Genomic DNA, 24,986 nt, shown 5'->3' with positions numbered 1-24,986 from the left:
GAACAAATTGGGAATCTGAAGATACAAGACAGCTTGTATGAAAGTGATTATAAAATAATAAGAATTCATGATTCTAAGGCATGATGGAGGAAACAATGGGATAAAGACAATGGATTTCAAGAAGGCAGACTTTAGCAAACTCAGAGAATTGGTTGGTGAGATCCCATGGGAAGTAAATCTAAGGAAAAAATAGTTCAGGAGAGATGGATGTTTTTTAAAGTGACATTATTAAGGGCACAGGAATACACTGTACAAATTCACAGGAAAGACAGGAACTATGTAAAAGGCTACCCTGGCTTAATGTTTAAGCCTTAACCAAAAATTCTTCTATGACCTGAAACTCAAAAGACTGTCATTCAAGAAGTAGAAACTTGGTAAAATTACAAAAGATGAGTATAAAAAAATAACACAAGAGTGTAGGGACAAAATTAGAAAGGCCAAAGCACAAAATGAGATTAAACCAGCTATGGATATAAAGTGTAACAAGAAAGCATTTTACAAATACCTGAGAAGTAAGAGCAAAGACCAGGGACAGAGTAAGACCATTACTAAATGAGGAAGGAAGGAGAAACAGAAAATGGGCAGAGTTAAATGTCTTTTTTTTTTCCAGTTTTTACCAGAAATGTAGCAGTGATCTGATGACTAACATAGAGATCATCAACATAAATGTGGTAGGAGCTGAGGCTAAAACAGGAAAAGAACAAGTTGAGAATTACATAATGGAACCATCGCTATTTCCTAAGATGTTTGATCATTTATTTAGAAGAAAATATTTTATTTGTCTTCAGCATTGGTCACATGACATTCACAGGCAAATCTCAGGCTACAATTCTATCCTAGCCTGCTGAAATGGAGTCCAACAAAGCATCTGATGCATGGGAGAAATACAAAAGATCCAAAGGTGAAAAAGGGTACAAACTAGTTCAACGATAAAAAGGCTAATTTGAGAAACAGACCTTTGATCATTTCTTGCTCATAATGGAGACTATTAGAATGCAGAGCTGTTAAGATTAGTATGATATCCAGGGGATAAATCATTAGTTCTTTAGTAGCAAAAAATAATTATCTGCAGGAATGGGAGTTCAGATTAACAGAGACTTTTACTATTTATTGTCAAGCTATATTTCTTTCTTTCTTTCCTCCCAGAACTGCATATGCACACGGTTCCCTCCAACACCCAGTAGTTCTTTAGTTCCTGAGTTTCCCTGTGAGAAATAAATCTATACATCTGAAGACATATCATTTAAGTACTACCCACATTAAACTTGCAATAATAAACCCTTCCTTTAAGAAGAAAGCAAAGTTTCCATATAGGCAAGTCCCCCAAAAAGGAGCTTCGAGTAATAAGATTGGTCTTATTAGAGCTACTGAATCCAGACACTGACACAAGATGGAGTCTCTGGAAAGGACAAAGAGACAACATCTAGTAGATGAGAGACAGCGCCTTTTTACTGGGGGAGTGGGGAGGATATACGGGTTTTTGGATGAACAACAGGGAGAATCCTAGCTCTGGTGAGCTACTGTGAATTGAGGCACGGCCACAGCTAACATATACGGTATCATTACTTATCTGTGGCCTTTATAACGTCAGTTTCCCAGCTCATAATACTGCAGCTTCCCACAGCTGTGGCTACATGAGAATATGAGTTAATGCTTCCTTTCCCCACTCTTTTTCCAAAATAATACCGTGTTGAAACACAGCTAAAATTAGTGCTGGTCTGTGGATCTAGAGAAGTTGTTTACAACTGCTGGCTCTATATTCCTGTGAACTAAAAGGGTCAGATCTCCAATTAGTGTAAATCAAAATAGCTCTATGGAATTAAACATGACAGATGTGATGCTTTGGAAACATGGAATATTCAAATACTGTTAAATCAACTTTATAAATGTTATATGGATTGTTATGGGCTCAATAGTTACTGTATTTCTAGCTCCATGAGTGAGCTAAAGGATGCTCCCTCTAAGAACTACAGTCATGGTGTGAGTGGGCGAATGAGACGTAATTGATGCAAATCCCTAATGCAAGTGACAAATCTGTGGAAGTTTCATTCCCTGGGGAAATGGCATATATTGGTTTGACCTGGTTCAAAAAACCTAAGAACACAGAAGACTTGAGACTGTACAAATTAACTGTCCAGACCTAGGTATAGAAGTCATTCACACTCAATCGAAGAACAGACATGACCAAGAGAGACAGGCCCTGGATAGCAGAAGGTGCCAGAGCTGGAAGTAAGGGTTCCAGATCGACATAAAGTGAACTTTCCAGCCTTATGGATACTGAGTTATGGTGACTCATTCTGGCTCTTCACATTCCTCTTCCAGACAGTCTTGCTAAGAAGCAACAGGTTGGTCTGGTCAATTACTCCCCCTCCTGCTGTAACCTTATTTAAAGAAACAATACTCATTTAGCAAGTCTCCATAATGCAGTACAATAACTACACTATTCATTGGATTGTTTAGGAACAGACCTGGGGTTGATTTTTAGGAGGTTTGTTTTCCAACGTTCATGAACAGAGCTGGCCAAAACATTTAATACTTTGAAATTTTTGATGAAAAATAGGGACACATTTTGTTGTGAAAATTTTCACCAGAAAACTCATCCGGTTTTTGACCAAATACAGAGCTGGACAAAAAACCTTCAAATGTTGATTTTTTTTTTCAGCAAAAGAGAGAGTGAATTTTTGTGAACATTTTTGGAAAACACCAACTTCCCAATTGTGTTCACCAGCTTTCTTCATTAGATTTGTTTCTGACAAATGCTAGTGCTATTCAGTTAGTGCACCCAGAGTAGTCGATAGGTTCAATGTAACAAATATATATATAAAAATAAAGAGGGAAATATTTCTCTTTCTCTTATCCCTCTGCAAGGCATAATTTTGTCCTTCTGTTCACATGCTAAGCAACTTAATCCTGTATTTAGGCTTAGTTTAATAAGACAGCAGATGCAGTATAAAATATTGAACTAAATTAACAAAAAGAGACTAAAAAATACAAACAGCATTACCGTTAAATGAATATAAGCAGTATTAGTATATAGTTTAATTAGCACTCTCTTCAGAAAAAGTCTTTGAAATGTATTCTCTCTCTTCTGGATCTTTAGGGTCAAATAAACTCACTGTTGAACTGTGGTGAAAGTTTTAAGAACAGTGTAATCCCTTCATGGCACTTAAAATAAGCGTAAACATTGTTCTCTGAACTATAAAGGAAAAATACAGAAACGAAGTGTATCAGAATACCCAGTATCTGAGGTACTGAGATGCTAGAATGAGCCTGAGTCATTGCCAAGTTAAATTCACTGTGTGCTCACCAGAATCTTGCCCAGTTATTAAGTGAATCTTAGATAGTTTGAGATTCAGAACTATGACAAATCAAGACACTTATTTAAGTGATTGTGGTGCACAACTAGTGTTTGGTGGTCCATATTAGGTACAATTATACTTTACTTTTAGAGCTGTTCAGAAAGTGTGTACTTTTAGAGCTTTTTAAATTGGAAAACCTGAAAACCCAAAAATGAAAAAAATATATATTCAGAGTTCAACAACCAAAAAATGAAAGAACAATTCATACAAAAATTGATGAAGACTGAAAAATTTCTGCTGAAAAGTGAAAAATTGGAGCAAAAAGTTTTTAATTTTCTGATGCAACATTGACAAGTTTTGAGGAAAGCAGACAAGTGTTGGAAAATTTTCAATCTGCCTTAGTATGGCAAATCATTCTATCACTGAATAGTTGAGTTGTATTTTATCTATGAGAAGTATCAAGAGGTCACACTAAAAGTTAAGGATTAGGTGAATTCATTGGTTGGAGTTAGATGGATTCTGCAGAAAGATGGACATGAACATCCCAGACATACTGACAGTATCTTTGTCATGTGACTGTGAAAGGCATAACCCTTTCTCTAAATAAATAGGAAGCCTTTTCCAGCTTGTGCTTCAAATTCACAACCTGCTTATTATAAATGGTTATATGCTAATATATTTCTGAATATGGCAATTGTGCTTTGCAACCAGAGAGCATAAAGGCAGGATTTTGGTGAATGGTGGTAGAACACAAGGTTAAAGGGCAAATCCACCATAGTAGGATAAAAGTATTTTTCTTCCTAATTAGAAACAGTACACATGGCAGACCAGAATACTAATAACTCCTATTATCCAGATGTCTTGGGGGCCATCTGAAACCATATATGTAATCACAGTTTCATAAATATATTTTTTTTTTATTTCTTTATTATTTATTTGTGTTACCAAAGTGCCTAGAAGCCGTAGTTGTGCACCAGGACCTAATCGTGCTAGGCGTTGTACAAACACAGAACAAAGACTGAATTTTGTCTCAGAGCCTGGGCTCCAGCCCAAGCAAGAAAGTCTACATTGCTCCTTTTAGTTCCATAGAGTGAGCCCTGCACACCCAAGTCAGTTGACCCGGGCTCTGACACTCGCTGCTGAGGAGGGTGGGGAGGTTGCAGTTTAGACATACCTTAACTCCCTTAGGCTTCTTTGAAAAAATCACAGCCTTAATGTTTATGCTTAAAAGTTCTGATCCTTCCATGCTTATTGGCATGAGAGGGGAGGAGTGGGTATTTCAAGGATGGGAAAGAAAGGATGCTTCTCTACAGTGCTTGAGAAAACAATGATGAATGACATTTAGATATGTTCAACTTGTGCTACTATTAAACCTCTCAATAGTGATTAATAAACCTACCATAACTAAAGCTAGGTGAGTAATTTATAACTAATTATTCATTCATTAAATTTCACTCTGCTGCTGAGTTTCAAAGTGACAATTTTTTTGACTGTTTTTCAAAAATTGTCACTAAATAATTTCTATGAATAATTTTTAGTCTATAGCTCATTTAGTGAATGTCCATTGCATTATGAGGTTTCATGTCTTTACCAGATGAATTTCAGTCACAAAAAGACCAGAAAATCCAAATAAGCAGCAAATCACTCTCTCATTGATTTCTTTGAAACGTTGCTTTTGTTTAAGGACATAGACTGCAGCAGAACACCCAGCATGGAATGGGCTAGACCTCTTGCAGTCTTCTGATAAGATGGGAGTTTTTCATGTGTTTTTTTAGAATAGTCAGAGTTATTACTTGAATAGGCCTCCAGAGCAGATTAGGGTGATCTATGGCTGTATTGAGCTGTCAGATGCCCAGATTGACAGATCTCTGGATTTTGCACCTTATAGTCAGGATGGAATTTCTTTGCTGCATAAAAATGATGAGACTTTTATTCTAAAACAGCCATGGGACTTGTTTCACAATAGACCTAAACCCAAAGCACAGTTTTTTTCTGTCCGTGGATGTAAACAAACTACATCTGAGATAAAATATGGTTTACAAGCCCACTGAATTGATAGAGCTGCATATCCTTTTGTGCCAGATGTTACAAATATGCAGACAGACAGTTCTTATTGATCCAAATGATTTGAAGAAACTCCATTTGAAAGCATATGTATTTCTGCCTGATATTTTGACGTGCTTGACATGACAATGTCAAAAATGCAAATGTGTGAGAAGAAAGTATGCTCTCATGTTATAACAGCAGATTTCCCTGGCAGACAGTTGGAAATATGTTGCACAACTAATCATAGATCAGAGGAGACATGATCATCATCATAACCCATCTAAAGACATAAAACAGGACTTGATATCAAACAGTGTGGACTTTTCTTTCTTTTTTTTTTTTTTTTTAATTTGAACCATTTCAGTCTTGCCTGTTACAAATATGAAAGCACCAGTTGCTTTTCTTACAATCAAAGTACAGTAGCTTAAACTGAAAAGCCTTCCAAAAAACAAAAAGTCTTTCGAATCCTTCCCATACAGTGAAAGAAATCACAGCCTTCTCCCTCAAAAGCTCACAAAGACCTGTAGCATCCAATGTAGTCAACAAAAAAAAAATTATAAAACCATGTAATGGCTAATTGACCTGAAAGCCAATTACTTAGCCTTCTTAAAATCTTATCCTCTTTTGGCTTTCATGAATCTTTCACCTCCTAGTTCTTTTCCTACCACTTTAATTGCTCCTTCAGAGTCTTATTTAGTGGGACCCCCTTACCCTCTTCCAACTCCATCTCCCCCTGTACACCTTACCTCTGGAGAAGGCTCTAATTCTACTCTGCTACAGATCTAGTCTTCCTCATTCCAAACAAAAATCTTGTCTTGTCTTTCCAATATCTCATGGATGTCCAGCCACCAACTCAACAATATGCCAACACTGAGCTCTTAATCTTCATGCCACAGCCTCCCCTACCCACCCACCCACCCCCCCTGTCTCATTACTATGAACATCACCACCATAAATGTGTCATTCAGGCCCTTAATCTGAGTGACTGAGCACTCTCCCTACACCAACACACCCAGCCTGTGTCTACATTTACTGATACTTCCTAAAAAAACAGCCCAAGAACCAGTTTTCCCTGTATGTTCACACCTCCAGGCTATCATCATCTTGTATTTGGTAACCTCTTGCAATCTGGCCTTCATGCAGCCATCCTTGCCCCCTTGAATACATTCAAAATGCAGCTGCTTAAACTATCTTCTGTTATTCTGACTGCATCGTTCTTTCTTTGTGTGCCTCCATTGGCTTCCTCTTCTTTACCATATCAAATACAATCTTCTTATCGTCACCATTAGGGATCTTCCTGACTGAATCTCACTCTACCTAGCTGTTCTATTAACTCATTTTGATATTGATTGTCACTTTTGATCCACAAATATTCCTAGCCTTTTACTAGTAAGCTTTTGAAACTCATCTATCAGGTCACCCTGTCTAGCCACCTTTGCATCTATTTTCAAATCCCTCCTTAAAACTCACCTCTTGCTATGATGCCAATGAGGCATTGTCAGATGACCATAAGGAAAGTAGCAAACCATAACTAGTGCCCATTGTGCCAAGATATGCTTGCCTTACTGTTAACCCATCTTCTACTTTTGAGGTGGTGGAAATTAGAATAAAAATTATATGTGACTGAAAAATCACTTCTTAGCAGTATGGGCCTCTGCCAATATTTTCACAGAGAATAATGAAGTGACATCACCTTCCATTTTCTCTGCCCAACTTGGCAGGAGCAGAATGTCAATGGGAATAGTTGTGCAAGGACATCTGCAACTGTTTCATTGAAGCACACTCGTGTAGACGCCACCTGTCACTGTGTGACAGGGCAACATCATGGGTTTGCAATCCCACCAGGATCCCATGATTGTAGGGGTTCTCAGCAATTTTTCTACATTCTGCAAATTCTAAATTTTAAAGGGGGGGACAGTGTTTTGTATCTTTTTTCACTTCCAGGTTTACAGCCACCTAATGTGCTTCTTCAGTGGGCTAAATTCTGATCTCAGAGAGATGTCCCTGTATTTTGGTACCTGAATTTTTCCAGAATTATTTACCTCAGATTTAAAGAAAAAACTATTATAAACATTGGGCCTGATTCTCCACTGAGAGCATGTTGTGTAGTCATTTATGCCTGTGTAAAGCTATAGCATTCTTGTGTGTTAGTAGTTTACATATACCTATATAATAGTGAATATTCAATACAGAAATCCTTGATTGTTGTCAGATTCAAAGCATGTTCATGAAAGCTCAGCTGCTTTGGTCTGGGCTTTGGCCAACTCAAGACTACCCAGGACCATAGTTTATGGTCTATTAAAGCAATGCACCTGTTCTCATGGTGGCCAATGCAAACAATATTAAGACATACTGACGTCAAATTTGAAAGCACATCAGGTTGACCTCCAGCAACTGGGAAGCAGCAACTTATGAAAGAGCAAAGTGGCATCAGATTTGTCATGTCACCATTAACCGCTTTGATATAAGGCCCATTCACACCTTTTGTGAAAAACATGAACACCACAAAGCAAGGATACAACATTTTGCAATGGTCATAGACAAGCTTGTCTGTCTGATATGTAAACATGTTTACTGTTCTGACATTGGGCTGAACTCACATAAACATGTCGACATATAGTGTTTTCTGAATCCTCATATGTTGACATCGCCATAAGAATCCCAGTTCAGGAAAACACTTAAGCATGTGGTCAACCACATCTTTAGCCTGCAACTCATTTAAGCATGGTTGTGTTTTCCTGATCTGAAGGATAATGGGTCTACACAAGGTGCAAGAAGGTCGATTATCAGGTCCAGTGTATCAGGACGGAGACAGTCTCTATAAGCTTATATTTTTAATAGTTCACCATATATATTATGCTGTATTTCAGTACTGATGCCACATGAAAAAAACCCTGAAAAATATTCTCTTCAGGGAAGCCCATGGGTATGAGATATATCTTTCCCTATTCTGTATTATCGGTCAGATACTGCACGCATGAAAATGCGATCTTTGCGCTTCAGGAGTTTATTAGTATCACTGAATCAATGCCTCAGATGTGCATGCTTATCTGCTCTTTCTGATGCATGCCTCATCTGAAATTGGTGTCCTCATAATTAGTTGCAGTGGAAATATCACCAAGCGTTGAGGTTAGGGCTTCATCAGAGGGACAAGCAGCAGCAAAACTGAACATCTGAGGCCTGAGCACCTCTTTTGTGTAAATAACCTAAGCTTTAGTGATTTTTTTTAAAAGGGAAGACTAAAAAGATAGAATGGATAAACAGAACTGTTTCTTAAGGGGTGGTTTTCTGGCATGTGCCCTGGCTTTTTTAAGGACAGATTCTGCCCAACCCTTAAGCAGGTATGGAAGGAGAAGAGAGGACATAAAGAGCTTCATCCCCTACTTGTACCTCATGCAGATGCCAGTGATCATCTCATTGTAACATGAAGACGTTGTTTCCTCCTAACTTCAACCTGGGCACTTGGGGCCGCAAAGTGGGCATGGGATGTTTAGGCTGGGCCAATTAATCCACCCCACCATCATCAAAACACTGGGAGGGCGTGTGTGCTGTGCTTTTCCAGGGTGAAGTAGCTGCCATGCCTGCAAATACTGCCTGCTAGCCCACAGGAAGGATTTCTGGCTGATCCATTATCCCAGCTACACATGGTTGCTGTATACACCCTCTAAAGCAGCTGACCTCATGAAGGACACAGTCTAGCTCATCATAAACAAGATACTATGTAAAAATATCCTGGTAAATAACTAAAACTACTCTGAAACTGTAATTCCTTAATTCATATTTTTTGACTAAACATGGCATGGTGACGGGGAGAGGGGCGAATCATTCAAGCAAACCAAGGCAGACTATGTTTTGTCTTAAAAAACGCAGGGACTGTATTTGTGTTGCGATTTGAAATGTCCTACCCTGAAACAATTCTGTTTATTGCTACAACCTGGTCACTCACACTATATTACCACTCTGCTACCCAGTCGAAGCTTTGTCAGGATGAACAGACATGTTCTCCCTTTCTCCCCACACTTACGCTCCCATCTCCCTGCTGTCAGTTACATCAGGTGCTGCAGATAGATCATTTCTTCCCTTCATTATGTGGAGTCCTAAACAGAGACAGAACTTTGCTCCTGCCCAACTGTGGAAGTTTTACAGCTGTGATGGAAAATTGAATAGCTGCTGAGGTGAGAGAAGTCTTCCATGGAGATTTACAAGGAGAGAGGCAAAGCAACTGTCTTGTTGGGATGCCCCATTCCAGCATCAAACTCAGTTACTTGCAGCATTAATTCATTCATATATCAAAACAAGGCATTTCATGTGCATCAACTAATCATAAGAGAAAAATCGCCAGCTTGGTAGTCCATTGCTATGCAGATAATAAACTGAGCTGTTTACAAAGCAGGCATTCAGCAAGGAGGAAATAAAAATATTAATAATGGGCCAAGTTCTTTTAGGTTACTTCATTCATTACTTAGATTGTGAGCACTTTGGGGCAAGGACTGTCTTTTTGTTCTACGTTTGTACAGTGCCTAGCGGAATGGGGTCTGGGCCATGACTGGGGCTTCGACATACCACCACAATAACTCATCCCTAGCACAGTTACGTCAGGGATGAATTTATTGGTAAAGTTTGACTTGGTAGAGATTTTACATGAAAGTTTAGGGCCATATCCTCAGCAGGCGAATCACTGAAACTGATTTATACCAGGTGAAGATCTGGCAAATGGTTTAGAGCATTATCAAGTAAATAGTCCCAACTCTTAAATAATATAACAACATTTATCCAGTACAACAAATGCTGCTTTTATTTTGATTTTCTAAAAAGAAAAAAGAAAAAAAAAAATGAGGCCACTGCTTGTATAATGGAATCTATGCTTCTGATACAGTATTATAATAATAGTTCTGCTGGACATATCAAATAGATGCATTGTACCCCTCCCCCCATCCATTATTACCTAATATTTTGCTTTTCTTTTATACTTCCCCTTGCCTTTTCCTACTGGTGCAAAAGGATATGGATTCTCTGGGAAATTTCCAATAGAGTCCTCAAATGTGTTATATATAGACCTAGCTCTCCCTTTAGCCATTCACAACATAAATTCAGGTCAGTGAAAGGAATAAAATATGGTCTGAACATTGTACTTACTATACTGCCCCAGGAATGAAGTCTCCTTTAAAAGAAAAGTTCTATTTGTCATTATGTCACCAACTTCTAACCTCTGTCAGAGTGGAGGTGCCCCTAATATTGAACAGGCTTTGAGAAGAAATTTGTGCTTAAACTAGTTCATCCAGCAGCTATAACTAAAATCCCTGTTAACTAAAATCCCTGTTAACTGAAACCAGGTTGCTTTCTGAATTTCATGATTAGCACTTACTTATCACATTTTCTTTTCAGAGCCAGCAGTGAATATGGATTTATAAGAAGCAGTGTTTTCAAGCTCAACATTAAGGGCTTGTCTATATGACCACTGAGCTTGTGGCAAGCTGGGGTTGGGACAATTCCTACTTCACACTAAACCTCTGCTGCTGCTCACTAAAAGTTCCATAGTGCACTTTGAGCTAACCTGCTTTGATCTTCTACTAGTTTAAATCAGCCTCGGTCCAATGTAATCAATGGAGCTATGCTGATTTATACCAGTTGAGGATCATGTCCTGAGTATTTTAGTCTACCAGCAGACTAAGTGAAGGTGGGTTATTCTTGCTCTGCTTAGGCTTCACAAACAGTGCAGTAATGCCAGGTTATAAAAGCAAGGCAGAATGTTGGGAATTTAACTTTGCAAGACAACTATTGCACACAAGTAATTATAACTCAGCATTAAAAAAGGTCCTATCAAGTTTTAACTGAAATCAAAAAGCACAATTAATATTGTTTCATTGCGACAGGAAAACATGACACATTATTCAGAAATAACAGCAATGCATTCTCCAGAGCTAGTGGACTGCAAGCAAAACTAAGAAACTGAGTCACAGTTTTGTATGAAAATAAAGTATTGTTTCTAAACTAATGGATTAACAGAACGAGAAACACTACAAGTGCTGTGCCACAGATGTCACATTACCAGAAATTCATCAATAAAAGAGCACAATCAAAGAAGGTATAGGCACTCAATTTCACTTACAACCAGCTTTGCAATGTAAACATCTTGGAGAACCTGGAACACCTGAGCCCCTAGATTATCCCTATTTTTAAGCAAAACCATTACACTCTGGTACACTCCTTGGGGAGCTCTGTTTAAAACTCAAGGGCACAATATGGCCCTCATAGTTTGCAGAAACTTATGAAACTTGTTCCCTCTTCATGTCTGCAAAATATTTAAAATGAAGGGCTAGATCCACTGCTGGTATACACCAGTTGAGGAGCTATCCTGCAATCTTCACTTATACTTTAATTCATCTATGAATAACTCTGTCCTTGTGTGCATATAAATGCATGAGTTTATGGTGTATGCATACAAAGTCAACATGTATAAAAATGCTTTGAACAGGCAACATTAAAATAGAAATCTAAAACAGAATATAGAAACATGGAAGTAATACATTCTGAATTTACTTTGAAAATTGAAATGTATTGGGAAATAAACATTTTTATTCTCCCGAGATAACCTGTTGATTTATTTAAATAACTGAAGCATCAACACATGAGAGATCTAAAAGGCTTCTGTCATGATTGATAAGTTCAGGATATAACTATCTAAGTTTTTAATAAATTAATCTTTTCTAAAGAGTGGGAGACTCGTGAATTGCTAATTTCACAGTCCAGCCCTTGATGCAACAAAGCACATGCTTAACATTAAGCAGAGACTAGTCTCATTGAAGTCAATAGCAATGTTTGGCATGTGCTTCACGTTCAGCATGTGCTTAAACCCATCTTTAATCAGCAAAGCACTTAAGCATGTCACTAAAGCATCAGCTTCAATGACACCAAAGCACATGCATAAAATTAAGCACACATTTAAGTACTTGCTAAATAAGGATCATCATGGGCTTGATCCTGTACTCTATACGCCATCCTGCCAAGCACTAAAGCAAGTATTTAACTTTAAGCCTTGAGTAATCTCATTGACATTAATGGGACTACTCACATGCACAAAGATAAGCGCATACTTAAGTGATTTGTAGCACCTTGCAGGATCAAGCCCAAAGAAAGCAAACACATAATAAAAAATATTAAAGCTAATGGAGCCCAAAATGTACTTTGTTCATTCATTTCATAAATGTTGATTAATTTAAACTGTTTATGATGATATTTTAAAACATACTAATAAAAGTTACATAATTTGTTTTCAGAAAGTAATGAAGTCTCAGTAAAATGAGGTTTCACTATGATCTTTACTGCAAAGAAGTGAGTATTGCCTTTTTTGTGTGTGTAAGGAGTGCAGATTAGACAGATTCTTCTGTTCCTGTTTGCTAATAGCACTCACTCAGGTCCAAGTTTTGGCCCAGATACACAGATGCATTATGGTTGCACTATGATACTGCAGCACCAGTTCAACATGACCCTAAAGTCTCTTATAGCCAGCTAAGGGAAATCATAGTGGGGGATCCTCTTGTGCCATGAAGCATAGTAGGTTCCTAAGTCACCCCTAATCCTTGGAGGCCTGGCCAGGGGGAGAGTGGTCATGGCTGGGGTGCCCCTACAGGCAGCTGATACCCAAATATTGTTTGGGATCATTGGCAGGCATTGCAAATGAGAGGAGTCTTCAGGGCAGAGAGACCATCTCTGTACACACACAGCCCAGGATCAGGAGAGACCTAAGGTGGCTTCTTCTGGATCACACTCATTGGTCCTCAGAAGCAGCTGAAGAGCTGGGCTTTAATGTAAATTAGGGAAGAGAGGACAGGGAGGTGACAGTGAGGGACACTTTCAAAACAGATGCTTCAATGCTTTTCTCTTGTTAAATCATATATACATATGCACAGCATTCTAGCATGACCAATCTTAAAAACATTGTATACATGGCAGATGAACGATAATTTCAGTAAAAATATTAAATTTGGCTGCAAATGTTCATAACTTGTTACAAATATTGAGGAAAATAATTTTTGGGGTGCTCTGGCGTGCAATCTAAACGGACCAAATTTATCACTGATGAAAATCCAGTGACAAACATTATTATCATTTATTTTTAATTAGTTTGAAGCAGGAAGTACAACTTGGCCAGATTGCAGAATGTTATTGTCTACATCAGGAGCCAGCTTGACTGGAGATGCTGGAATTAATCACCACTGGAATACTTCTATCAGCAAATTGTCAATGTTCCTTAGGTAAAAAGTAGTGTTCTAAATACACTTTTTCCCTTGGGTAGTTTTTCTATCACTGTTTGATTCAGTTTTAGTGTTTCTCCTCTGCTTGATCATTTAACGCAGGGCTTTCCTAAAGAAAACAATTCTTGGAAAGTTATCACCCCATAACTAGTTGAGTAACTATGCAAGCCAGTATACCAGACAATAAATTGAACCTTTCATTTCTCCAAAAGCATAACCCACATTGTCTGCTTCCTTTTGGAGATATGTATGTGTTTTTACTTTTGTTCAGTCATTTTTTTTGTCCTTAATGTAGGCAGTGATTTTTGCTGCACTCACTGATACTGCATTTTCCAAATGATCATGTTATAATAAAGTAAACAAATCCAGCTATAAATGGAAATAGCAACCTTGCTATTGTGACACATTTGAGAGGTTATGAAATTATTCAAATTCTGAAAGCCACTGTTTGCCCAGGAATATCAGAAAGGAAGGAAAAAACCTAGTTACCTGAGCATTTGAGTTAGTATTTGGGAAGGAAACAATGGTTTTGAAATTTTCATGTTAAACTGAACTGGTAATGTTCTCAGACAAGACCTTAAGCTAGCTATATGCGTTTCTCCATCTTTTTCCGTTGATTGAGTTTCACAGCAAAAAAAACAAAAACGAGGCATTTGATAGCCGATTATGGACATAACCATTAAATGCTTCTTTTAAAAAAATCAATGGGAAAAACAGAAGCTGTGCTTATAGTTGTGAATTTAGCCTCATTCAGAGATATGACTTTAACAGAGAATGCTGTCTCCATTATACAGTAGTCCTTGAAACATAAAAGAAAGAAATCATACCATAGGGCTATAATCACTGTAACATGATCATTGCCTCACTATCAAATAAAGCTTTGCCTTGTTTTATTCCTTTAAGTCATTGGTTCCATTCCACTTTAATTTGTGCACACAAGAGACAAGAAAGAGCTGATCGCAGGTTTTGCTTAATAGCCTTATTCATAACCTTATTTATCAAATATTTTTATATATATATACACAATATACACATAGATCAGATGTATATATTATATATATACACATATATAACAAACACATAAGGTTAAATTAAAAAAGCCACACAGCACAGTACGCACATAAAACACAATTCAGTAAACCTGTGCTTCAACTTAGAAACTGTGTGGAAATTTAATCCCTGTTAGAAGGAAAGAGTTCAGTTGTTCTGTTTATTGTTTGCTTCTTTATAGTTATAATTCAGGTTTAAAACATATATTACTGCTTTGCTAATATCTGCTGTTAGATCTTCAAGCGAACTGCCACCATGACTATGAAATAGGGTACCGAGAAGAAGAGAGTGCTGAGGAGAGTAAACTTTTACAGCGACAAATGGATAACTTTGCTGCTTTAGAAACAAAAATAGTAAAACAAAAATAGAACAAATAAGGAATAAGGGTTGAAATCCATGATTTTTTGTTTAACTGCCCTCAGTCCCAGTAACAGGTCTTCTTTGGCACTTGAGAACGATCACAAGTAGTTTGCCTTTTTATTCATATAGAACAAAATTTACAAAGTCATTCATACATTTTTTTTGTTTTTTGTTTTTTGTTTTTGTTTTGTTTTTTACTGACTTCGAAAATTGGGAATATTCAAAATACACTTTTACCCCACTTCATTCTTTCATTATTTACAGATATGTACATGAAAAATGTAAAAGTTTTTGTTTTTGTTTCAGATTGTATTAAAAAGCTCTGCTGGTTGTTTTTTTTGTTTATTTTCATTATATGGATGTTCCATGGGAAGGCTCCATGGCTTCTGGAATGACTCCCCCTGGCACAGACTGAAATGACATCGGGATAGGTGTTTTCACGGGGCTTTGACGAAACAGTCCTCCATTTGGTGATCTGTGTTTACACTGTATAGAGGGCATGGTGGCTGAGCTGCTAAGGGGCAATGGCAGGTTACTACCAGAGGCAGTTGTGAGTGTCCTGCTGGCACCATGACTTGTCTGTTCTGGTAAAAAGGTGGTGACAGAAAGTTGTGTGTTCTGGTATTCGCGTACTGGCTCCAGGGTCTGACTTGGCTGCATGCCACCAATCTCCAAGGCTGAGATTTCAATGGACGCTGGAGAGATTTGCTTGTGGGCTATGTCTTCATCAATTAAACTGTTCATACGTCTGTGGACCTGCTCCAGATTTACTTCTTTATCCTATTGAGGTAAAAACAATGGAATCAGTCCAAACAAAAATCTGTCTCTCTCCCCACACTATGTGGTGGGAACCATTGTTTATTCATTTACTTAATTTGATTTGCTTAGGCAAAAGCTCTAGGTACCCATAACAGTTCAATCTTAAAAACACATACCAAAAAAACCCCAGTCAACTCAGTGACAATCCACAACTGAACCCCTTAAACCACTCACTCTTTGAGGCAAAACCAGAGCTCTGGTTCCACCCATACACAATGGAATGTCATACTAGCACCTTCCTCGAGCTACAATCTTGTCTGCCGAACCTCAGTTTTTATTCTGGAGCAAAGAATGAGCTTCTAGCTGCTATGGTTATAAAGAAATCCCACCTCCCAAATGTGAACCGAGTGTAATTGATGCAGAGATGTCAGAGAGCCTGGAACAATAGTGCTGGCTGGGAGGTGTGAACTTCCCTATTCATCATAGATGAACTCAGATGCTCATTGATGACAACCTAAATATCAACATTGTTAAATATTTCATTTCTCATATCAGAGAGAGAGGAGGATCACAAACCTGTACAACATACTGAGTAATGGCTCATTTGGGGAAGCAGTGGGGAGATACAATCTCATACTTTTTCACCAGTCAGGAAGGAGCCCAGCCCAAGAAGCCGACTGGGCATATTCAAGCCCCATCAATGGTGAGCTATGCTCAGGAGGTTCGTGTGATCTACTTGGAGCAGCATCTCATTCATTTTGTTGACTCAGGTGGAGGTTATTTTGTGGGAGAAGCTTGGAAGCACACACACAGCTCTTTTATTTCCCTCAATTTTAGTCCTGAACAAAATAGATACCAGACCCAATATGACCTGAAGGGTGACAAATATGGCCTGTGTCAGAACAAAGGAAGAACTTAGTTCCAGAGTTGAGGCTTCCACTGAGATTGTCTTGCCCTAAGCTCCCTTGAGGGACTGTCAGCTCAAGCATCACAGCAGATTGTAGCTGCCAGGATAAAAACACAAGGGGAGAGCTGGTCTTTAAAACACAAACCAGTGAGGGACTAAAATGGGCTGCTTACTGCATCACTACTGTATTTCCCATATGTAGAATGGAAAACAACATAAACTGCATGGCAAAAGCAAGCACCAGGGTGGTGTTTTTATAGAGGACAATGTATATGTAATGTAAGTGGTATTTCAGAAAGCAGACCTAAAGTATGTAATATTTTCAAAGTACATAATTTGATTATTTGATCTCATTGAAATAGTGGCCCAGAAACAAAGCATCTGTTAGCCCACAAGCTCTGGATGATAGAAGATCCCTCTTGTATTCTAGACTTCTAAAGTGGTATTGAGCTCCCATAGTGAGAATGTCCTGGGGAAAAAATATATGTGATCTGCATCCAGATGATTCCCTGGCTGGTGAAACAGTCTCACAGGGCTGTGGGTGGCTGGGTGCTAAGCAGAATAGCCTTGCACCTTCTCTGTCTTATGCCAGAGAATAACCCAGTCCTCAGTGGCGCTGGGAATGGGGGAATGTAAAACTGGCTCTAGGCCACATTTTCCCTGTGGTCCTGTGTCAAGCAAAGTTCAGCTGGACTAGAGAATTTGATCCAATTACACTATAGTTCTTCGGTCATCAGCTGCCAACTGTCTGTATCTCCAGCTTTTAATTAGAGATGAGCCCAAATCAAAACCCTGGATTCCATAAATTGTCAAACACTAACTTTGTGACTTGGGTCAATCTCTACTTTTCAATACCATTTAATAAGTGACTTGCTGGTCCCCCAAAGATCAGAACACATTGGTGGCCACAAACCTGCACGCCTACCTCAAGCTAAACTCCCATTGAATCTATTGGGAGTTTTGCCTAGTTAAAGGCTAAAGGCATGGAACTGATCCAAAGCCCTTTGACATCAATGGAAAGTCTCCTAATGAATTCCATTAATTTTTGATCATGACCACATTTCTGGCATGCCAAACTCTCATAGCTACTCCTAGAAAAGTGACAATGAATCCTGACACACCACAAAATCATCACCAGAGTATTCAGGAATTTTTTTTTTCCTGCCAAATCATTTATATATGTCATCCATTCCCAAATGAAGATAAATCAATAGGAAATTAGAAAAGAAACCTTAAAGACAAACCTAGAATGTACCCTACTTACATTTAATAAGAGGTCTACTGCACTTTCAGTAGTGTAGAAGCCCTTTTAATGACTTCCACACTTGAATTATCATTCTTTTCATTCATGAAGGTAGACAACACATTAGCTCTAACCTATTATGTGTTCTCTCTCACACAGTAGCTGAGTACCCAAAGGATTTGTAATACAAAGTCTCAAAGGAAGCACTGTAATGCACCACTGGTTTGTCAATTTAGAAAAACCTTGATAAAATGGACTTGGGGGGAGGGGAAAGATACAGTCATTGGACTGGCTGTTTATACTGTAGCAGCCACTAGGGAGCAAATGTTATACTTAAGATGGTTAAGTTGTTTTCATTAGAACCTAAACATCCTACCTGGGTCTACCAGTGAAGGTCACTTGCGAGCTTTATCTAATTCAACATATGATGAGCTACCTGCCTAGCTATGGTAACTTCAGAGAGCTTATTACACCAGTTTTTCATGAGCTGCCCTGGACTCCTATTCACTTGAGGGTGTACTTGTAAGGGGCTGCTTATTTCGGTCTAAAGAGCAGAGGGCTTGGTTATTTGAGAGACCACTGTTGTTGCCCTAATCAGCTGCAAAATTAGAGTGGAAAGAATACTGGAATTTTTTCCCCTGAATATGTGTTCAGATTCAAAGATGAATCAATTTTAACAAAAAAATTAATTGTGATTTTAAAAATTAATCACAATTAATCAAAGTATTAATCACACTGTTAAACAATAGAATACCAATTGAAATGTATTAAATATTTTGGATGTTTTTCTACATTTTCAAATATATTCATTTCAATTACAACACGGAATACAGAGTGTACACTGCTCACTTTATATTATTTTTATCACAAATATTTGCACTGTAATGATAAACAAAAATAGTATTTTTCAGTTTACCTCATACAAGTACTGTAGTGCAATCTCTATTGTGAAAATTCAGGTTACAAATGTAGATTTTTTTTTGTTACATAACTGCACTCAAAAACAAAACTTTAGAGCCTACAAATCCACTCAGTCCTACTTCTTGTTCAGACAATCGCTAAGACAAACTAATGCTGCCCATTTCTTATTTACAATGTCACCAGAAAGTCAGAACATGGTGTTTGCATGGGACTTTTGTAGCCGGCATTCCAAGGTATTTACATGCCAGATATGCTAAACATTTGTATGCCCCTTCATGCTTTGGCCACTATTCTAGAGGACATGCTTCCATGCTGATGATGCTTGTTAAAAAAAAAAAAGTGCTAATTAAATTTGTGACTGAACTCCTTCAGGGAGAATTGTATGTCTCCAGCTCTGTTTTACCTGCATTCTGCCATATATTTCATGTCATAATAGTTTCGGATGATAACTCAGCACATGTTGTTCATTTTAAGAACACTTTCACTGCAGTTTTGACAAAACACATAGAAGTTACCAATGTGAGATTTCTAAAGATAGCTGTAGCACTCCACCCAAGGTTTAAGAATCTGAAGTGCCTTCCAAAATCTAAGGAGGATGAAGTGTGGAGCATGCTTTCAGAAGTCTTAAAAGAGCAACACTGATGCAGAAATTACAGAACCCGAACCACTAAAATAGAAAATCAGCCTTCTGCTGGTAGCAGCAGACTCGGATTATGAAAATGAACATGTGTCGGCCTGCACTGCTTTGGACTGTTGTCGAGCAAAGCCTGTCATCAGCATGGACACTCATCCTCTGGAATGGTGGATGAAGCATGAGGGACATATGAATCTTAAGTGCATCTGGCATGTAAATACCTTGCAATGCCAGCTGCAACAGTGTCAGCTGAATGCCTGTTCTCACTTTCAGATGACATTGTGAACAAGAAGCAGGGAGCATTATCTTCCACAAATGTAAACAAACTTGTTTGTCCGAGCGATTGGCTGAACAAGAAGTAGGATTGAGTGGACTTGTAGGCTCTAAAGTTTGACAATGTTTTATTTTTGAGTGCAGTTATTTTTTGTACATAAGTCTACATTTGTAAATTCAGTTTCATGATAAAGAGATTGCGCTACGGTACTTGTTTTAGGTGAATTGAAAAATACTATTTCTTTTGTTTTTTACAGTGCAAATATTTGTAATAAAAAATAAATATAAGGTGAGCACTGTACACTTTGTATTCTGTGTTGTAACTGAAATCAATATATTTGAAAATGTAGAAAACATTCAAAAATATTTTAAATGGTATTCTATTATTAACAGTGAGATTAATCGCCATTATTTTTTTTAATCATGTGATTAATCATGACTAATTATTTTAAATCGCTTGACAGTCCTAATTCTAATACTTGCAACAAACAGTTTATGAGCTATTTGAAGAGCAAAAACAAAATTGTGACTAATTTAGGATTATGAATGAATGCAAAACTTTTATGATCTTCTCACAAACAGAAAAAGAGGTGAACTTCAGCACATTAATTATTCCTTGTGATATATTTAGCTTAGCTCTTTTAAGATATAAACATCAAAAGGCTACAGAAAGGGCATTCTCAGTAGAGGAGACTTAATTCAGACATTTTAAGGCCAAGGAACTATTGAGATAATCTAGTCTGGAAATCAAGTCTCCAGCTGGTCTACGGGTACAAGATTGGTTGCCTTTTTGACATAGTATATAACACATCTCCTTTTGCAGGCTCTTTTCTGAAAGTGTGGATAGATGAGTCCTTGCATTTTGCAACTCATTTGTTTTTAATTTTGTAGATGTTCACATTGATTTCAAGGAGGGAGGATCAGACACAATGTCATTTTTATATAGGTGACCAGATCATAGAATAAGTATAAATGAAAACCCTTCTTTTCTGCCATTTCATTCACTCAAAGCTCTCAAAAAATCTATGTTAGGTGTGAAATCCTGGACTTATTGAAATCAACGGGAGTTTTCCATTGGCTTCACTGAGCCAGAATTTTACCCTATGTCTCCATTCTAAAGTAAAAATGTTTTGTGTGGAAAGTTTAATGAAAACTGGTTCTGTCTCTTTGGGTGATGAGGGTGAGAAATGACCCTTTTTTTTTTTTTTAAAGTTTGCTCACCTTCTTTTTCCCTGCAGAGAAATAACTGAAAAACTACTGAATAATCAAGCTTCAAAATTGGCATGTGAAAAGTTATCAGCAAGGATGGTTGATTTGCCATTTTTTAAAAAAAACTTTAAGATAAAGTTATGAGCATTTAAGGCCATGAGCCTGAGCTAGCACAGTAGAAAATTTCTGTAATTTATAACTAATTTACGTATTGGAGGACAGACTGACTGGGCACATATGTGCAGCTGGGGCCAGATCCCTATTCAGCGATGCACTTAGACACATCTATGTCCCATTAAAATCAAAGGTAAGCAAGTACCTACATGCTTTACTGAATAGGGATGGATTTAAGCATGTGCTTAAGTGCTTTGCTAATCTGGGATTGTAGAGAAGTGTGCTTTTTAAACTGCCCAGGACTCCAGCCAGCTCCTACAGAGCTCTTAAGTCTTCCAGCAAAGCATCCCTATTTCTATACAACTCCTCAGCTTCCAAGCACAGCAGTCCAACTCCTGTGGAATCCGAAGTTCCTCCGAATCACAGCCCTGTTAAAAGCCCCAGCAAGACAGTGCTGCTTTCATGGAGAAACAGAGATCCCCAAAACTGCAGCCCCAATGAGGTTTAAGGATATGACAGGCTCCACTAATGAAATCAACAGAACTTGTAAACTATAAACTTAATCAGGACTAATTGCTGTCCCTTTTTTCTCTAAGGATTACCTAGGAAATTAAATAGGGAAAAATGAGTTAATTAAATAGTAATTTTATAATTCAAACCGTGAAAGCCAGGGAATGCAAAAGTTAAGATTCCAGGTGCTTTAATCTGGCCATTTTCCCTTTCTGTAATTCTTGTCAAACATGAGGCTTTATGTATCACACTTTATATCTTTCTATGTTTACCATAAAACGTAGAGGCCATATGGTGGGTTAACATTGCCATTGGATCCTTAACTTTGGCATCTCTTGATGCTTTGTGCTTTTAATTGTGCAATTCTAAAGTAGTGTAGCAAAAGTCGAAAAGAGTCTTTGGGCCTATTTAACTCTATATTTGTATAGCACCTCACAAAATGGTGACACAAGCTGATTGGCCTCCAGGCACTATTGTAGTAAGGAAGATAATTAATAATAGTTAATAACTGCTGCTCAATAACTTTATTGAACTAATTATCTGAACTGAGGCTGTGTAGAAGAATTAATGGTATGGCTCATTGCAGGAGAGACAGTGCCTGAATGGACAGGGTAAGCAACTCACCTCCTGCCTGTGGCTTGCTATAATGATATCATTACAAAGGGACTTTTAATAGGTTTGGGGCAGGATAAAGAGGCATAGGAGTCAGCAGTTGTGCTGGGAAGAGCAAAGGACAGAGAAGCAGTTTGGCTGGAGATTTTGAACACAGAGCTGTGTTTCACACTGGGACTTGAAGTTTGGTTACTATTCTGGAAGCTTTGTTTCTGTTCTTCCCACATATTTCTGACTATCTCCACTCATTTTGTTCCCAAAGGTGAATAAACCGCTCCAGACTTTATTGTTTGGAGGCTGAGACAGTGACATTACTGCAGATTTTTGCAGTTAATATGTATACAGTATATTCACTCATATTGTATATATTTATGTAATATCTATACTGATGTATATTTCTATCAATGTATGTATTCCATAGCTATATGTGTATTGTTTATGTATAGCTGTATCCATACACACACTATCAAATAAAATGTGTGTGCTCTCACACTTTTTTATTAAATGCCATTAATGTCAATGTCAACCGTATAATGCCATTTTCTTTTACACTCTCAATACATTCTCTTTCATTATTTTTATTACTATTTTTATTACATTCCTTGCAGGTTATCTGAAGAGAATGATCAGTGAAATGGAGCAAAACACATATGTATATGGAGGATGAATATAAGTGCCAGTCTTCCTCCTGATTGAGAAAAATAACTAACCACACATTTCTGCTGGGTAAGCAAATTATCTCATTCATAGATTCATAGAAGACTAGGGTTGGAAGAGACTCAGGAGGTCATCTAGACCAACTCTCTGCTCAAAGCAGGACCAACCCTAACTAAATATCAATTTGGATTTCATTCTTTCCCTCAGTAAATTGAGCTAGAAGAGAGAAAGGGAAAGGCAGGTTTCTGAAATATTGTAAGAACTTGATCATGAAAAATGGGTCCTGTGGCTATTGGTACCCTGACTGACAAAGTACACAGCTATGCTGCCCCCTTCCCCTGAGAACTGAAGGCTGCCCTCAGGAAATTCCTTGAAACAATTAACCCTCTATGAGAGCAACTACAATTAACTAAGACTCTCTACTCTGGATAACTTGAGTATCATTTTTATTTTTGAGAGAGATAGTGATAATTAATCACCATGTAATATGCAAGTTTTAAGGAGTAATCAATACTCTTTATGTAGGTGTGCAGAGATAAACAGGTTTTTTGTTTTGTTTTTTCAGGTGTTTTGGGTTTTTTTAATGAGTATTTGGAGAGAGTTTGGAAAAACATGGGAATTACCCTGGATCCTTTTTGCTAATTGACATTAGCAGTCATTAGCATGCCTCACTGACTTTCAGAGAAGAGGTGTTGGGTGAAGGATGTCTAGAAGGTTATCCAAGACCTCCTGAACACAGCTAATAAAATGTCTAAGTTCTTAGCAGCATGGTTGAAGGCCAGAGATTCCTTGAGGGAGGGCTTTTAGGTGAGAATCTTTTCTTTAAGGAAACTAACACCTCTTCTTTATTCTACCCATTCTCCTCAGATCTTATCACTGAATTCAGTGCAATCCCCTTGACCAGGGAAAGTCACTACAGATTGGTCAAGCTGTTTTGGACAAGTCAAAAGCAGATGAACCCGAGAAAGGTGAAGGATCAGGTGATGGATTGCATAACTAATACTATGATAAAGAATGCCTACACCAAATGTATGCTAACAGAACCACACTGGATTGAAGAGTGGAGAGGAAAGTCCCTGAGTATCAAACAATAAAAATTTAGAAAAACAACATGCACATACCTTGAGGGACTATGATGAATGTATTGACATCTCTAGGTCACATGCAGACATCTCTGCCTCAAGTATTAAAGTGATGTTAATGCAGTTCTTAATATGCCTGTGGTATGCATAAAAACTGCTTACGGTCTGTTTACAGTAAAATTTTCTTATGCCTGGTCTACACTAAAAAGTTAGGTTGACACAATTACATCACTCAGGGGTGTGAAAAACCCATATCCCCTGAGCGATGTAGTTAAGTCCATTTAACCCCTGGTGTAGACAGCACTACATCAATGGAAGAATTCTTCTGCTGACCTAGCTACTGCTTTCCAGGGAGGTGGATTACCTTTGCCAATGGGAGAACTGCAGCTGTGCTACTGTAACATTTCACGTGTAGACAGGCTCTCAATCATCATTCATGGACCAATTTATCTCTCTCTCTGTATGTGTGTATATACACACACACACACACACACACAAAATGTAAGGAATGTAAGGAAATGTAAGGAAGAATGACACTAGAGTTTTGACCAAAATGAATACAATAAAAATATGAAACTTGCATTGTGTAAAAGAAATATAAGAAAAAAACAAAACAAGGGTGATTCTGTGGTCATGGCAGTGAACTCAGACTCATGACTTCTGGGTTAAATCCCCATTTCTGTCACATATTTCCTGTGGGACCTTGACCAAATCATATGCCAATCTCTCTGTTCCTTAGCTGTAAAGCAGGGATGATAATATCCCTTAGCTCACAAGGTCATGCTGAAAATAAAGGTATTAATGGCTGAGGCACACTCAAAGTGATGGGACCCACATAAATATCCAGATAAGTGAAAAAATGAACTCTGAGAAACTTTTAAGCTCTGCTGGACTGCCTGTTTTAAAAAATACAAAAAACTTAAGAGGCAGATTTGCATGCTCTAGTATTCATAGGCTATACTACTGGTTCAGCATCAATTATCCCACATTGAAATCAATATCCCCAACCAACTACAAAATTCCAAGTATTCTTTTTATCAGACATGAACTTTTCA

General features: G+C 37.9%; 1 protein-coding gene across 18 annotated transcripts in view; it reads right to left on the bottom strand.

Annotated features, from left to right (window-relative positions):
- Nucleotides 1–15,351: 15,351 nt before the first annotated feature.
- The window catches only part of GRID1 (glutamate ionotropic receptor delta type subunit 1), an 845,000-nt gene continuing 835,365 nt past the window's right edge, over nt 15,352–24,986 (bottom strand). For 16 of the 18 annotated variants that reach the window (XM_045025227.1, XM_045025226.1, XM_045025228.1 and 13 more), the window contains one exon: nt 15,352–15,790. In XM_045025227.1, coding sequence (XP_044881162.1) covers nt 15,362–15,790 — 429 coding nt within the window. In that variant the 3' untranslated portion in view covers nt 15,352–15,361. The remainder of the gene's footprint in view (nt 15,791–24,986) is intronic. The other 2 variants (XM_045025243.1, XM_045025244.1) reach the window with 2 other exon arrangements.

This window comes from Mauremys mutica, chromosome 7 (assembly GCF_020497125.1).
Source record: "Mauremys mutica isolate MM-2020 ecotype Southern chromosome 7, ASM2049712v1, whole genome shotgun sequence".
Lineage (NCBI taxonomy): Eukaryota > Metazoa > Chordata > Testudines > Geoemydidae > Mauremys > Mauremys mutica.
The sequence above is the reverse complement of the archived record's forward strand: the minus strand, read 5'-3'. Positions and strand labels throughout refer to the sequence as shown.